Consider the following 17,377-nt stretch of genomic DNA (forward strand, 5'->3'; position numbering starts at 1 on the left):
CAACTGAGCCATCCAGTCACCCCCAGATTCATTAACTCCTTTACACTTCTTTGCTCTTTAAATATTAACGGTTTTTAAAGAATATTAATAGGTTGCCTCCTATTCAAATCAGCTGTCAAGAGTGGAACCTCAGTATGTATGGCAATTCAATTTGTACTTCATTCCTGCCTTATATACCTCCCCTGCTGGCATTCAGTTATGGTAGTTGGAGAGATTTATTATGTCCCTCTTTTATTTAGTGTTATTCTACAATCATTTTTACTACATGAGAAAGAAAACTTATTTTTACTAATTGCCTTTGAATTCGGGCCTCTTAGTTCTTTTGGACTCACTGCATCAATGTTGAAATAATGAGGTTTCTAGAGGTTAACAAGTTGCCTTTTGAGTTACTAATGATAGTTCTCAACTCAGTGATGTTTGATTTTGTATATTCTACCTCCAGCTTGCTGAGGTGTATGCTAAAATATGGTAAAGAACATAAATGACTATTGTAGCTGTAGTAGTAAATTTTGAAATTAGGCTTATTCTCCTTATTTTCATAATGACATTGTGCAGAACTTGGATAGCAAGATGAATAATAGCTTACGTGACCCATTTTAACAGATGCATGTAAGCAGTTCCTAATAAACATGGGCCTGGCTGGATAACATAGAACTGACTTCAGTCCTTTTATTGAAACTGTCAGGCTCTATGTTGCAGAGCGATTATTAAGAGGACCATGGCTATTTCTCTAAAAATAACAGCATCTCTGAAGTTAGAGAGTGATTTTGAATTACGATATTGTTTTGAAGACTCATCCTAATTGAATAAATTTTGTAACTTTAGAGTTATCTCTTTTGAAACAGAAGTGTCATCATCATTATTTCAGTTTTTATATTACATTCTCTATTTTTTAAAAACGGTATAGTTGACTTTCTTTATATTAAATCCCTTAACCATTAGTATGACACAAGTGAAATATTGTAATTTGGTTGAATTATGTCAGTTCCAAAAAGTGAACTAAATATTCTTAGCATTATTCACTTATTAGGATTAACAGCTTCTAAAATCTAATATACTCTTCTTTTTCCTGCCTTCATGGAGGTGTACTTCACAAGTTTCTGTTAATAAAGTTCTTGGTTTCAAAGCATGAAAAATAAGAATCTACTTTGCTGGCTTTTTTTTTTTTTCTTTAGAAGGATGCAAGGGATGTAAGAGTAAAAGTAAGTTGGAATTAATTACAAGTTGAGTGTTAGGAAATAATATATTCTGGGTAAAGCAATATTCTGTGTGTACTACACCAATTTTTGTTTCTGTAAAGAGATGAATATTTTAGTTTGTTTGCTGCATGTAACCTGTCACATATTCTTTTTTGAACAACCCTTTTAAAAATGTTAAAACTCTTAGGCCATGGGCCCCAGTTTAGACAAATGGCTTCACAATGTGGTTTGCAGAGTTGCAGTGTCGCCCCAGTAAATTTAATAAAAGTTTTTTGAAAAGCCAGAAAATATCAAAACAAGTCATTTTAAATAACTATTGCAGGTGCTATCAAATTTTCCATAAGCATTATGTTGACTATAGAGTTCAGTTTAAAAATTAAAAAGATAAAAAGTCTACTGGGGAAATGGCCATACCTATTTTTTTTTTTTAGTAAAATTAAGTTGTTGTTTTTTGGGTTTCTTAACATTTTTATGAAATTTATTGGGGTGACATTGGTTAGTAAAATTATATAGGTTTCAAGTGTACATTTGTATAATACATCATTTATATATTGCATTTTGTGCTCACCACCCAGAGTCAGTTCTCCTTCCATAACCATATATTTGACCCCCTTTAACCTCTTAATTTATCTCCCTCCCCCATTATCCTCTTAACCACTAAACTGTTGTCTGTGTCTATGAGTTTTTGTTTCTTTGTCTTGTTCCTTTGTTGCTTTCAGTTTTATATCCCGCATATGAGGGAAGTCACATGGTTCTTGACTTTCTCTGCCTGACTTATTTCACTTAGCATGATAATCTCAAGATCCATACATGTTGTCGTAAATGGCAGTATTTCATCGCTTCTTATGGCAGAGTATTATTTCATTGTGTATATATACTGTATCTTTATTTAATCCTCTATGAAAGGACACTTTCGTTTTTCCCGTGTCTTGACCACCATAAATAATGCTGCAATGATCAAAGTGGTACATACCGTGTTTCCCCCAAAAATGAGACCTAGACAATCAGCTTTACTGTCTTTTGGAGCAAAAATTAATATAAGACCTGGTCTTATTTTACTATATGACTTTTTCTGCCTGACTTATTTCACTTAGCACTGACTTATTTCACTGCCTGGTCTTATTTCACTATAAGACTTTTTCTGCCTGACTTATTTTACTATGAGACCGGGTGTGATGTGATGTGATGTGATATAGTATAATATAATATAATATAATATACCATGTTTCCCTGAAAATAAGACCTAGCCAGACCATCAGCTCTAATGCGTCTTTTGGAGCAAAAATTAATATAAGATCTGGTCTTATTTTACCATAATATAAGACCAGGTCTTTATAATATAATATAATATAATATAATATAATATAATATAATATAATATAATATAATATAATATAATATAATATAATATAATTAATAAAATATAATTAATATATTATAATATAAAATACTGGGTCTTATATTAATTTTTGCTCCAAAAGATGCATTAGAGCTGATTGTCTGGCTAGGTCTTATTTTCGGGGAAACACGGTATATTTTTACGGATGAATGTTTTCAAATTTTTTTGGTAGATACCTAGAAGAGGGATTGTTGGGTCATATGGTAATTCCATTCTTAATTTTTTGAGGAACCTCCATATTGTTTTCCATTGTGGCTGTACTAATGTACATTCCAACTAGCAGTGGATGAGGGTTCCTTTTTCTACACAGCCTCTCCAATACTTATTTCTTGTTGATGATAGCCATTCTAACAGATGTGAAGTGGTATCTCATTATGGCTCAATTTGCATTTCCCTAATAGCTAGTGAAGTTGAACATTTTTTCATATATTTGTTGGCTGTTTGTATGTCTTCTTGCGAGAAGTATCTATTCAAGTCCTCTGCCCATTTTTTAATTGGATTTTTTTTTGTTGTTGAGTTATATGTAAGTTTTTTTTATGTATGTTGGATATTAGCCTCTTATTCCGATTCAGTTGGATGCCTCTTTGTCTTGTTGATGGTGTTTTGTTACTTTTTTTCTTTTGCTTTACAGAAGCTTTTTAGTTTGATGTAGTCCCTTTAGTTTATCTTTGCATTTACTTCCCTTGCCTTTGAGGTCAGATTCATAAAATCCTCTCTGAACCCAAGGTCCATAAGTTTATTACCTATGCTTTCTATTGTGCAATTTATTGTTTCAGGTCTTATATTTAGGCCTTTGATCCGTTTTGAGTTAATTTTGGTATATGGTGACAAATAGCATTCTGCTTTTGTTTTTTTGCATGTGGCTTTCCAATTTTCCCAGCACCGTTTCTTGAAGAGACTTTCTTTTCTCCATTGTATGTTTTCGGCTCCTTTGTCCAAGATTATCTGCCAAAACAATATACAGATTTAATTTAATCCCCATCAAAATCCCAATGGCATTTTTTAAAGAAATAGAACAAAAACTCATCAGATTTGTATGGAATCACAAAAGACCCCGAATAGCCAAAGCAATCCTAAGGAAAAAGAATGAGGCTGGCCCGTGTAATTTTATGAGATTAGGTGAGTACCAGTACAGCAACTCAGTTTAGTGTTTCTATTTGTCCAGAATCTTCAAAAGTGATCTACTTAATTATTTTCTGAGAAAAGGAAAGTAGTTTTAAAGAATTCTTCACTAGGAGTGTCTATTCACTTGGATTTTGCAGTATCTGAGTTAATTATTACTACCTTTATAATTGTTCATAAGCTTCCTAGAATTTTCTGTTGGAAATTGTTTCTTCCCTATTTGGCACTTAACTGGGGGATAACAGCCCTGTCTGCTTGTCTTTTCAAATTACAAATTTTATTTTTGAAATAAAGTTTTGATGTCCCAGAGAATTCTGAAAATATTTTTGTTTTCATACAAGAGAAAGTGACCTAAATTTTAGTGAATATTGATGTCCTCTACAAGAATGAATACTCTTATATTGAAAACCTGGTATCTTGTTGAATGTAAATGAGATGGGAATAATGGAATGTTCTGTTTTTGTAGGCCATTTTTGTGCACTGAAATGATTTTTAGGATACAGTTATCTCTTTGACTCATTTACATTAGTTTTATTTCTAGTTCCTTCAGACCCACAGCTTTATGATAAATTAGTCATAAGATGGTATTAATAGGAAGTAACCAGTAACTAAGATAACAGAGGAAAGCGATATTGCCTTTTTCTATGGATAATCCTCAGTCAGTTTGTCATAAAATTTCAATTATCAGGATTCTGTCTTAATAGTGGTTTGTGGACTGTTTTGTTGTTGGGACATGAGTGCTGGCTAATATTGCAGTTCAGTTTTCAGAAGCCTAACAGTTTTCTTTGTTAGGCTTCTTTGGTTCTGTTCAACAGTTGGTTGTTACAATTTGTTGTTGAGATCAGGACTTGAGTCTGTTCATACACAGAATTAAAGGATCTCCTTCTCCCATTCTATCCTACCCATGATTTCGTTTATGGACTCCAGTTCCCATGAGCCCTTTATCCTGGTTCCTCTGATCAGAAATGAGAGTGTCACAGAGTTTTAGCCTTTCATGTTGTCACACAGTTCTGTACTATTGGGCTATTGGGGCTGTCCTTGGAGTGAAGTGAAGGAGAGAGTGAAAAAAAAAAGAAAAAAACAACAACAACAACACACGAATTACCCCACACTTTCTTATCATACAGGCCTCTTTTCCTGACTAGTGAAGTAAAGGTTTTCTCTTGATTGGGGCTTGCCTTGGAACTGGCCTGGGAGTCAAGAAAAAATGGGGGAAAAGAAAACTTCAGATTTTTTCATGCTCACCTGCTAAACATGCATCTTTTCCTGTTCTTCTGTCCAGAAAGTGGGCTTCCTCTTGGAAATTATGTTTATGCCCACTATGGAGTTCCATAACTCAGTCTCTCTTTGGGTCAAAGTCAGGAGATAAAGGTGGAAAACAAACTCAGGAAACTCACCAGAATACTGGTTATTCTTCCAATTTTTTTATCTCCCTCCCTAAACTGCTTGTTGTTCAATTTTCAGAGTACTCAGTTCCTTTTTTGTATTTTGTTCAAAGGTTTTAGTTTATAATCAGGATAGGTTTATTTCATCTTGGCTGTCACCAGAAGCTCTGTTTAATTTACTTCTTTTGGTTTTTTCTTTTCTGTGGACTCACAAATAGGCAGTGGTAAAATTTATTTTTGCTATACCAATTGTTGTTGCTTAATTTTCAAACATCTTAGATCAGTAGTTGGCAAATTTTCTGTAAAGGATCAAATAGTTTATATTCTAGTCTTTGCAAGCACAGTATCTCCGAACTGCTCAACTCTGCTGTTGCAGTGAGAAAGCAGCCATAGGTAACATGGAAACAAATAGATGTGTTTGTGTACCAGTAAAATTTTATTTGCAAGAACAGACATGGGGCCAGATTTGGCCCATGGGCCATAGCTTGCAGACCCTTATATAAGTTCTCCTACACTTACTCTTTTTCTGAAGTAGTACGTGAAGAGTGTTATTACCTACTGAGCCTTGTATATTGAAATAATTTTTTTTCCATGGCCACTTATGTTTTTCTCCTACAGTTTATTCTTCTATAGAGTAAGTAAAAATTTAATTGAACAGAATGAAAGGAAAGGAATTCACAACAGTGCAATTAGATAACACTTCCCATCTTAACTGGCTTTGAATAACTTGCTTTGAATGCAACAATAGATTTCTTCTGTGGCATTTTTTACCATCTTTTACCGTGGTAAAATCTTTTACCATTTTTTACCATAAATATTTGGTTGGAGACAGTCTTAATGAAAGTACACAGGTCATATGTTTAACATATGTTAATTCGTCATAGCATAGCTCTAAACAATATGAAATGAAACATACAACTCTGAAATTCAAGGATTCTCAAGGACAATCTGGAAACTCTATTAATAATGTTCCCTTCCTTAGTACCTTCTATGTGTCCTTTGTCCTTTTGTGTTTCAGTAAGTGTGGATCTTATTAGATTGTGAAGGGAAATGCCTAGGGTTATATTTTTCTTTGTTACTACCCTTGTCTAGTACTCTTGAACTTCAGTTTTTGAACAATATTTTGCAGGTAAATGATCTTAGAATGGATGATGAGCCAATGGAAGAGGGTGAAACAGGTTCTTGCCAAGTAAGTACTTGTGTTAACTTATTAAGCTACATTTTTGGAATATAAGTAAAGAAAATAGTGGGAAAGGAGAAAATCTTCTGCCATTTAAAGAAATTTATTCAGGCATGTTAGTAATAAGTGAATCCAATTATTAATAAAACAACAGCAGTTCAAAATATAAGACAGATTTTTCTGTCAGAAATTCTTATACATGAATTTTTAAAACAACTTTATTGAGGTATAATTTACATGCTATAAAATTCACCTATTTTACACCCAAGTATAATGGATGAAATTTTTACTTGCTAGTATATGAATAACTAGGTTACTTAAATACAGAATCCTCTGAATTAAACTTTCACTTATTGTGGACTCTAAAAAACAAAAGAAATGAACAGACAAAACAAAACAAAAACTGACTCATGGAAACAGATCAAACTGATGGTTGGCAGAAGGGAGGCGGGTGGGGGAGTATAGGAGAATGTAGTCAGTAGTATTGTGATAAATTTGCACAGTGACAGATGATTAGATTCAGTGAGGTGATCACATTGTAAGGTACGTATATAAATGTTGACTATGTTGTACACCTAAAATTAATATAATATTGTAACCAACTATACTTAAATGAGAGAAATGCACAGAAAAGTAAAAAAAAATAAACTAAATAAGATTGTCTTCAACTTTAAAGTAGAAAGGAGATGTAATATGGAAATATTTAACTACAAGGATAAGCTGAGGTCATTTAAAATCTATTTCCTGGCTTTCAAAATGGATTATATCTAAATTATTTCAGCAGTTTCTAACTAATTTTAAAGGCTGCGTAGCTATCAGGTCATTCTATGCAAGGCCTATATACTAGTCTGTCATTTTATAAGATCTAGTTTTACAGAAGAGTGTTCTTAAGATTTTAGAGAGAGTCTGACTAAGGTAGAAATCTCCATTTATGTTGTTATTTTATGATTATCATGTCTGTCGATATTGTCATAGAATTACAGATTTTTGTAAGCTGGAAGGAACTTCAGAAATAGTATTTATAATACCTTCATTGTATAGATTAGTCTATTGAGACCTGGAGAGGTTGTGATTTATGCTAGGTCATAAAACTAACAAGTAGCAGAATCAAGACTTATGACCCAGTGGCCCTCCTGTTAAGTCAACTGTGTACTGTGCAGACTCAAAGAAGTGGGAAATAAGGACGCACCATCCTTTTCTTATTTAGTTGTGGATAAAATCAACTTTCATGTCTCCCCCCCCCACCCCGAAACTGGTTCATAAGTGGATTTTTTTTCTCATATAGGAACAAGCAGAGATTTAAGTTGGGTTTGTCCAAGACTCTCCTTTGAGATATTCTATGTAAAAAAATCAACTGTTTCTGCAGGTAGTGATGATGTAATGATAATCTCAGTTCCGAGTAACAAGATGAGAGATAAAATGTCATTTTAGCTATTATACTGAATATTAATAACATGTTAATTTTGAGTATAATTAAATATAAACTATCAAAATCATCTAGAACTATAGATCGTATGGACTAAAAGGCATAGTAATATTTATGTTGATAGTTTATGAAAGTTAAGAGTATAAGGAAATACAAAAGGCAGTGGGGAAGGGTTTATTTCAGTATTAATAAATTAACAAGGAAATACCATGCCTCACATCACAGGAGGAAGAAAAAAAGCATGTATATTTGTGTATATGTATATATGTGTAGCCAATATAAACACATAGACATATACATAGGGGTAATTATCAAATATTTTTCTTCCAAATTTTAATAAAACATGAGTCAAGAAGTACAGTTTTAATAGACAGTAAAAATATACAATGCTAGATGCTAGTATGATTATGTTAGACAGTCATATTGAGTTGCCAAAAAGTGGAGTCTGAAGTTTTGAGGAATAAAGGGCCTAGAGTCAATTCCAAGAATTTGATTTAGTTTGTGGCCTCAGTTATCTGGATTTAAAATAATGTGCTTTTACTTTGTGATGGTTCAAGTACTTGTGTCAATTAAATGATATGGGTGATAAGAAACACTAGCCATATAAATTTATCATCCCTTTGATTAATGGTTTCATATATAGGATTTTTTGGGGGGAGGTTGTAGTTGCTTATTCAAATGTGATGCTGACAGCTGTGTAAACTGGTTGTCTTTTTTTTTCTTTCCAATAATGGAGGATTGTAGAGACAGTGTTCTTTAACTTCAGGTATCTATGTGGCCTAATACTGTTTTGCAATTGACTGAATTAGACAACCAATTCACTCCATCTCAATTATTGTAGCTTTGGTAGTTGAAACAAGCTACATACATACATACATACATACATACATTGCTTCCCAAACTACATACACTTATATCTAGCATACAATTTATCAAAGCTGAATTATAGTTAGTATAATTTTATTATGTCTAGATTTGTTAAGAGGTATTGTTCCATTTCTCAAGATAGCCTTCACATTTGAAAAGTGTTAAGTAACAGGTCATTGATAAAAAAAATCTGATATCATAATTGCACCACCTGGTCTCCTATTTGTCCCAACAATGTCCAGTTCTTCTATAGTAGATGACTGATATGAGTTATTTTTTTTTATGTTGTCAAAACAAACATAGATGTCTTCTTTTTGTTAGTTTATGGTCAATTTATTTTTAAACTTTGTATGGAATGGTTGTTATTTCCTGAAATAAAATACGTATTTTTAATGCTACCAATATTTTAGGATTTCAAAGGAAGATTCACTTAACAATTAGATTTTTTGGTGATTCCATTAGCACAAGATCAGCAATATGTTAAGTTACTAAATTAATTTATGTTTTTATTACCCAGAAATGTAAATGTTATATTTAGTGAAAATGTACATTAGAAAACTGATTTCCTGATATTTTTAAGCCCTAAGTTTCTATTTTTAGAAACCATTCTTGACATAAGTCTCTCATAAGAGTCTTTTAAAAATACTTTCGCAAGTGCATTTTTACTTAAACACATGTGTAGTCATAAGTAGGATTTTAAGCTGAAGGGCGTACTTCCTGTATCGTGGATTTTTCCTTCCTCTGTATGTCTTTCCATTCCGATGCACATTTAGCTTTGCTGTACTTCATTATTTTTCTTCCCTTGTAAAGTTGGTGCTTGCCTCTGCGTTTCATTCATTTACCCTTAAAAAAAATTTTTTTTGGAACCTTTCTACCACAGATATGCAAAACACTTGGATAATCAATTATTGTTCAACTAGAAAATGATGGACAGCCACTATAAGGTGGAATATGCTGTACTGCAAAGATACAATATAAATAAGTTCAGTAGCTTCTATTTTTATAGATGTTTTGTGGTTTTCAAAATTCTCAGTTGACTCATAACAGATCTGTAATGGATAGGGCAGGTTTTATTCACTTTTTATATATGAAGGAACTAAAGAGCTGTCCCTGGTAAGTAGAATAAACCACCCCTAAGTGGGAACTTATTTCTTACCCTTTTAAAATTTTCAGTCATCATGTAAATTGATACAGTTTTGACATTTATATTGTTATTAATGTTAGCCTTCTTTAAAAGATGCTGATGCTTCGCTTGGTTTACAATGGCCCTGGATTATTCATTGCATGAGAAGGCTACATCAAGTTGCTTTTCCAGGTCTCCACACATTAGCTTTAACAAATCCACTAAATGCTTCTTGGAATCAAAGGGTGATCAAACTGACCTAACTACCCACGAATAAAGCAAATGTTTGAACAGATGGATGTTACATTATTACATAAAAACAAAACAAAAATAGGCTTTAAAAATCCCGCTTCTTTTGTTTTGACCTGTTTTCTGAAGGTAGCTATGCTTAATTCAACAGTTCTATGAAACTGTTGTAGTAGTTATATAGTATTGTTTCCTAATAGATTGTCATCAGCTCTTTCTCTTTCTGATTAACAGGTGATTTTATTTTCCTAATCAAATCAGTTGCCAAATGAATAGAGCAATAGTGTATTTGGCAGTTTGTTTTGTACTTTATTGGTTTTTCCAGTGTTACAGCATTGTTGGCCCCCTAAATTAAAAAAGATGATCATGGAGCGGCTGGATGGCTCAGTTGGTTAGAGTGGGAGTTCTGAGAAACAGTGTTGCGGGTTCAATTTCCACATGGGCCAGTGAGCTGCGCCTTCCACAAGTAGATTGAAGACAACAATTTGAACTAAGCTGCCAGTGAGCTCCCGGTGGGCGGCCAAATGGCTCACTTTGTTACAGCATGCGTGAGCTCTTAACAATGAGGCTGCCGATTTGACTCTAGCATGGGATGGTGGGCTGCACCCCCTGCAACTAAAGATTGAAACCAGCAACTGGACTTGGAACTGAGCTGTGCCCTCCACAACTAAGATTGAAGGACAATAACTTGATTTGGAGCTGATGGTTCCTGGGAAAAACATACTGTTCCCCAATAAAGTCTTGGAAATACACACTGTTCCCCTTCCCCAATAAAATCTTTTTTTAAAAAAAAGATGATCACAAATAGAAGTTAGAACATACTATTTTGGTTGTGGTTGAGCCTGTATAGTTTTTCTGTTTATCAACAGTTAATACAACGTTTAAAAAAAAAACCTCGTAATCATCCTTTCCTCAGATTTGTTATTTGATGTTGGAAAGAAAAGTCCCTATTTCAAAGTTATTAAATCTTAATTTCACAGTAGCAATTTTCTTTACACAGATCAATTAGGTACTGTGTATAAATTTTCTAGGGCTGCCATAACAAATTACTACAGACTAGGTGACTTAAGCAACAGATTTCTCACAATTCTGGAGTCTATGTCTAAGATCAAGATTTAGTTTCTTCTGTGGCTTCTCTCCTTTCCTTATAGATGGCTGTCTTCTCCCTATGCCTTCACATGTTTTTTCCTCTGTGTGTGTCTGTGTGTTAATTTCCTCTTCTTACAGGAACACCAGTCATACTGGATTAGGGCCCACCCTAATGACTTCATTTCACCTTTATTACCCTATCTCCAAATACAGCCACATTGTGTGGTACTGGGGGTTAGAACTTCAGTTTATGAATTTTAAGGGAATGCAATTCAGCCTATAACATATTGTGTATTTTTGTGTCATTAAGGGATATGATATTTCTGACAAAATTTGCTATCTTCAAGTTCACATTTTATCTTTGTATCCCCACTGTGTAGCAGTGTCGGATATATAACATGTGTATTATGAATGTTGTTGATTTGTTGAGTGAGTAGATAATTAAAGATTAAAGAATATATAGGGGAAGATAAGGTGATATATCACAACTTTATTATACCAGGATAGGGAAACTTTTGAAGATGATTTACTCTTAGGGAAAAAAACCAAATGGATCACTGTTAAGTACATTACTACCTTATTTTGGGCTATATTGCTGCCACTGTCAAGTTTTTGGAATGATGCAGAACCAGAAGAAATCGAGGTAGAGGAAGGAAGGATGGTTGCAGATGACAAAAAAAAAAACATTTTAATAGTAATCATAAATAAATATACCCTTGGGAAGTCTGGGGAATTTTAGGCAATAGACAAGAATGTGGTGGGAAACAGATGAAATTAGAAAGATCAGTATTGGAAGTGATTATACAGGAGGGTATCATATACTTGGAAAGTGAAAAAGAGCTAGTGGCATACACATGATAAAACATTTTTGTAATAAGCAAACGTGTGTATATTTATGTACGTATCTATATATGCCATATAACTACATATATGTTAGAAGCATCTAAATAGTGTTTTTCAATCCTGACAATGTATTAGAATCATCTGGGGAAGTTTTAACATACTCGTATACATGACTGAGCACCCCTCTAGTTCTACTGAACTATAATCTCTGAAGGTGGGACCCAGACACATGTATTAAATAAATATATATTCCACAAGTGATTTTTATTTGCAGCTAGGGCATTGTTAACTGTCTACATAAAGGCAAACTAGCCTTAATTTAGTAATACAATGAGTAGTAGTTGTTTGCCTAAGAACGTGTTTTTATTAGAAAAGACAGATGGCTTGTCAGTTAATATCAGCCTTTTTTTTTAATAGATTCTGGGGTCATTATGCCCTTCATTTGTGTTGAATATATAGCACAGTGCAATAACAATACTGACCATGAATAATCTGGAAAAATATTTATTTATATTCCTCACACTCTAAGGAAAAGGCTTATTTTATTAAATTTAGAACTATTGCCATCACAAAGTCAGTTCTATTCAAAATTGGCATAATTCCATTATCCAGAATGAATCTTCTGTTTTCCTATTTCCTTTATATATTAAAAAAAATTTGGAAGGTTTCTTATTGGTTAATTTTACCCTTGAAATCTATATATTTTTAAAAGTAAGTTTTCTTCATTCCCTTTTTGTGAAATTGGGTGGATTTCTTTGGCTGTCTGTACCCAAAAGATCAAACAAGTATTGTGCTAAGCATTGTATTAATGCAGAGAGATATGTGATACCTGCATTCAGGAAACTCACAGTGTTAGTAGGAAAGACAATGTAATAAGTTGTTAGGACACATTGTAACAATATTGTGTAGTGCCTATCTATTGAGAAAAGTAGTAATTTTAATCTAGTGTAGCATTTTAATGTTGGAGACTTAGGGCAATGCTGCTGATAATGGAAAGACTGCGTTTTTAAAGGATAGGCATATGTGGCCTTTAGGAAAAGAAAAGGCATTGGGCAGACATTTTCATTTGGAAGACTTTGCTTAAGTTCAATGAAATTAGCTAGAATACAGTTGTTTACTAGTTGTGAAAATTTAGAAAAAAACTGATGTGCTAATGACCTGTTTATAATGATGATCTTAAGCACATCAGAAATTAAAGTGCCTTCTTCAACGTAAAAATACTGTATTGTGTTTAATATAGAATCACAGACTTGGAGGGAACCTTAAAGACCCATCTAACATAACTTGCTTGTCATGTGAGAACACTGTAGTGATTTCTGATTTGGCCAAGGCTGCTTAGCTTATGCATGGCAGAGCTAGGAGCAAAATTAATAGTCGATTGATTCTCAGCAGTGTTCTTTCCTCTAGAGAAAACTTCCAATAAATGTATTTTTGTTATATTCCATACTTTGAAGACTAAGTACTACATTTGTTACCGTGCAAAAGATCCGGCTGCTCGCCTCACGAAAGCCAAAGCGCGAGAGACTAGGTTGGTGGAGTGAAAAGCAGTTTTATTCCAAAATGCCAGCATTAAGGGAAGACAGTGGACTCCCTCTCACAAAGACTGCCTTTCCCCCTCTTAACATTGCCAAAAGGTCTTCTACACACACAAGGAGGGGCAGAACTAAGAAAAGGAGAAGTTGGCCAGGCAATTCCAGGATAAAACGCTTCCTAGAGGCTGGTCTGCCCCTGGGTCTGGAGTAAGTCCCATACAGATGCAAAACAAAAACCCCTCCCAAGTTGCCCGGCACTGGTCCGAAGTAAACAGAACCATTGACATTGGTATGCATAGTAAATGCACAGCAAACAGAGTCATCAAGGTTTGGTTGGCGGGGAGGGAAGCACAGAAAGGGGAAAAAACTTCCGAAAGGCCAAAGACAAACCACTGTAAAATTGAATTACATCAGGTTTAAATCTCAAATAGAAGATATAGGGTCTACCTTTACACATTCACAATATGTGATGAAAACTCTGTTGCCTGTAAGAGTAATAAGCGTGTGCAATCGTATGTTGATTTGGTATACATACATTCTATTGCAAAGGTGCATACAGATAGGCCATACTTTAATCCCAAAGTGTCAGCTATAAAGCATATGTATTTGCATTAACAAAAGGTTCTTGACTTTTAAAAAAGCCCTTCAAAAGGGGAAACTCACTCATAGCTACTTAAAAGGTTCCAGTGAAATGTTATTTTGATGTATAAGAAACATCCACAGACATACTTTCAGAGCTGATTCTTCATTTCTGACTGATTAGTGGTTTCTAATACTTAAAGCTGAAATTTCTCAACCCTATAGATGCCCCTATTGCGAGAGTGAATATCTTACTACCTATGTATAACATGGAAGTTACTTTAGCTGCCATGAAGCCTAGCTTACTTGGGACTGTGTTCTTGCTCACTTTGGCCATACCCACCATTGATTGGTCCAGAGTGAATTTATTGAGAACATTCTTGCCATCCAGCCTACAATTAATATGGTATAATGGAAAGCCACCAAGACTTCTAGGCATTGTGATAAACTAGTCTTGTGAGCTTAAACTCTGTAGGTCTCCGTTTTCTCCTCTATATAGTCAGAAGGTTGGATAATATATCCCAGCCCTTGGCAATGTATCTGAGGTTTTTTTTTTTTTCATCCTAGCTACTGTGCTTCTCTAAGGACTAGGATTACAGCTCACTTGACTAGTCTTCGCAGCTGAGTAGAGTCCTGCATCAAGGAGCAGAAACACTCCCTGGGTGGCTTCCTTTCTGCCTCATCCAAGTGTTAGGAAATCTGACATATAACTTTTACACAAAGTTTTAATAAAAGTAGAGTTGTGGCCTGGATACATTTTGTTTGGGCTCTGCAGATTTTGTTTGTCAATGCCAGTTTTTCTTCCAATAATGTGGCTAGTTGGACATTTACATACTTACATATCATTGACTACTTAAAAGGGTGTAGTAAAGTACACTATTTCAAAGAAATCTTGAGGTTCACATTTTTGCCATACCCTACAATTTACAAAGTTTTGTCTATCTTAACTTTCTCTGTATCTACCTCATAAGTCAGACTCCAGTGAGGGTCTTAAGACTCTTTAATTGTTGATGGTTTTCTTCTACCTAGTTGGAAAGGAAGGCTGAAGCATAGATGTTATATGCTTTTATTTACATGATATTATATAATAGGGATAGTGATGGTGCTGTGTCTCTATGTATTAGAAAACAGGGAAATGGGAATACTAGTAGCCCGTAAAACTCTGTGCTAGATTGTACGAGTTGGGTATTAAATTATTTCTGGCATAATTTCTGCCTTTAAGCTTATTATAGACGCTGCAACTGGATATGAGTATTCTTTGGATTTCTTTTTTACAGGATGGAGGAGTTGTTAAAGAAATCCCTATTATTCATCACGTTAAGGAAGGATATGAGAAAGCAGATCCTACACAGTTTGAGTTGCTCAAGGTTCTTGGTCAGGGATCTTTTGGAAAGGTAATTAATGCTTCTTTTCCACATTTGTTTCTCTTCTAAACATTTAGCAAAAAAAAAAAAAAGTGTGCACATAGAAATTTGATAAGTGTGCCATTTCTAGGCTTGTCAAAGGATACAAAGTTAACTTTCTATTTTTACTCCTTTTATTTCTGTTGTACTTTTAGTCCCATTTCTTTATACTTCTTCATAATAATCAAGGTTTTCCAATCCCTGGGCTCACTTCTCTAGGACAAAATATAGCATGCTGTTTATTAGCTGCCTAAATCAAGGTAGCTTGATTCTCGATTTTCATAGGAAAAGGTGTTCCTGTTTCTGTTTTCATGCTAGCCCAATCACAGACTGCTATCTCCTGGTGATTCCATCTATATTCCTTAGCTCTATCACAGAAGTCAGAATGTATGTATCAATTCATGTATAAGTGTATGAATTCATCTATAATCTGTTAAAGCAGTATGTGTGTAAAATACAGCAAGGGTAGATACTGAGTGATACATGGATTATGTGAAACTCCTTTTCATGGAGCTTAAATTTCAAGGGAGAAAGCAAAATTGAAAAAGATTAACTCTGGCACTCATTATTAAAATTGTTTATTAAGTGCTTAAGCATATGATTTTTGGAGAAGTGTGTAAGTTTGGTTCCTGACTTTTGTACACCTAACATCTAAGACATGAAAATTATTGTATATACACAATAACAGCCTTTAGGAACACAGCAACAACAACAGTTTAAGAGAAGAAAGATAAGGAGAAACTACTAATTTCTGGGTGACTGAAACATAATTTCAAAAGGGAAAAGTAAAGCAGTTGAGCAGTGATTACTTATGCTGTGAAACATTTTAAAAGGAATATAGATTATTTTATTGATTTTTAACATATTTTGAAATACGTTGTTAAATTGAGAAACCTAATTATTTTACATTAAACACAAATTCTAGAATAGCAGTAAACCCTTTCCTGATAAAAATCATAGAAGAAAAAAAGACACCCACTGTGTGCTCAACTGTTGTAAAAGCATTATTGGTGAATATAAAATAGACATTAATTGTCTTAAAGTAGCCCAATATCTATGTGGTATAGGTATAACATATAAACATAGAGAAACATTTCCAGGACACAAAATTGGCAAACTAAGGTGGATTATAGTTTAGCAGTGAATTGGTATAAGAGATATATGAAGACAAGGAGAATAGGACTTGAGTAGTTGTGTTGGGGAGAGTAAAACTAAGAAGGAGCTTTTAGTAGATTGTGTGCGTGTGTGTTGTTTGCAGAACTGAACTGTAAAGTAACCTTTATTTTTATGTTTTTAAAAATACAGGATCCTTTTAACTATTTTACATTATATTTTTCTGATGTTGATTTTCAAAGAACAGAGATGCAGTTCTTTCATATCCCATATGTATAAGTGCTTAAATATCAACTTGAATAAAACCTCACCAGGCAAGCAGTTGAAGCCATTAAAAGTAATTGTTTTGACATTTGATGTATCTATTCATATGTGTATTTGTATCCAGCTTTGTTCCAGAAAGCATTTAAGGCTTTCATAGATGAATACTAAATTAAAATAAGTGGAGAACATGATGGAAACAGAAAAATTAGAGCAGGGAAGATTAGGTGAAGCCAGGAATACTGTTTTTCACAAATGCATGGTGTAACGGCCTGTAAGTCTTCTAGAAGTGGGACAAAGTGGAAGATTTAACATTTCCAGCAGCCATTATAAAGAAGCTGATATATTTAATTTTATGATTATTGACAGTATCTTTAAGATATAAACAGATCAAACAGACCAGAGAAATTTTTCTCATGGGGCTTCATAGAGAGAATACAGTATATAACATAATGAAATGTCCTCAATAACATCTTCACATTAAATAGCAACACACTGACAAGTTGTCAACATAGTCATTAAATTCAGAGAACACTGAGCTTTGTCTGTGCAGGAACTTTGGTTTAACAAGGAGATCATAGAAGCCTTCTACAAATTCCTAATACCCAAA

General features: G+C 33.9%; 1 protein-coding gene across 5 annotated transcripts in view; it reads left to right on the top strand.

Moving 5' to 3' along the window:
- The window catches only part of RPS6KA6 (ribosomal protein S6 kinase A6), a 122,072-nt gene that overhangs the window by 14,289 nt on the left and 90,406 nt on the right, over positions 1-17,377 (top strand). For 4 of the 5 annotated variants that reach the window (XR_013992906.1, XM_081041874.1, XM_081041873.1 and 1 more), the window contains 2 exons: positions 6,235-6,294; positions 15,268-15,384. The exons of the other annotated variant lie outside the window; for it this stretch is intronic. Coding sequence is in view for 3 of the 4 variants with exons in the window: in XM_081041874.1 (XP_080898000.1) it covers positions 6,235-6,294; positions 15,268-15,384 (177 nt within the window). In the remaining variant the exon portion in view is untranslated. The remainder of the gene's footprint in view (positions 1-6,234; positions 6,295-15,267; positions 15,385-17,377) is intronic. 5 annotated transcript variants of the gene reach the window in all.

This window comes from Rhinolophus hipposideros (genome assembly GCF_964194185.1).
Source record: "Rhinolophus hipposideros genome assembly, chromosome: X".
Classification (NCBI taxonomy): domain Eukaryota; kingdom Metazoa; phylum Chordata; class Mammalia; order Chiroptera; family Rhinolophidae; genus Rhinolophus; species Rhinolophus hipposideros.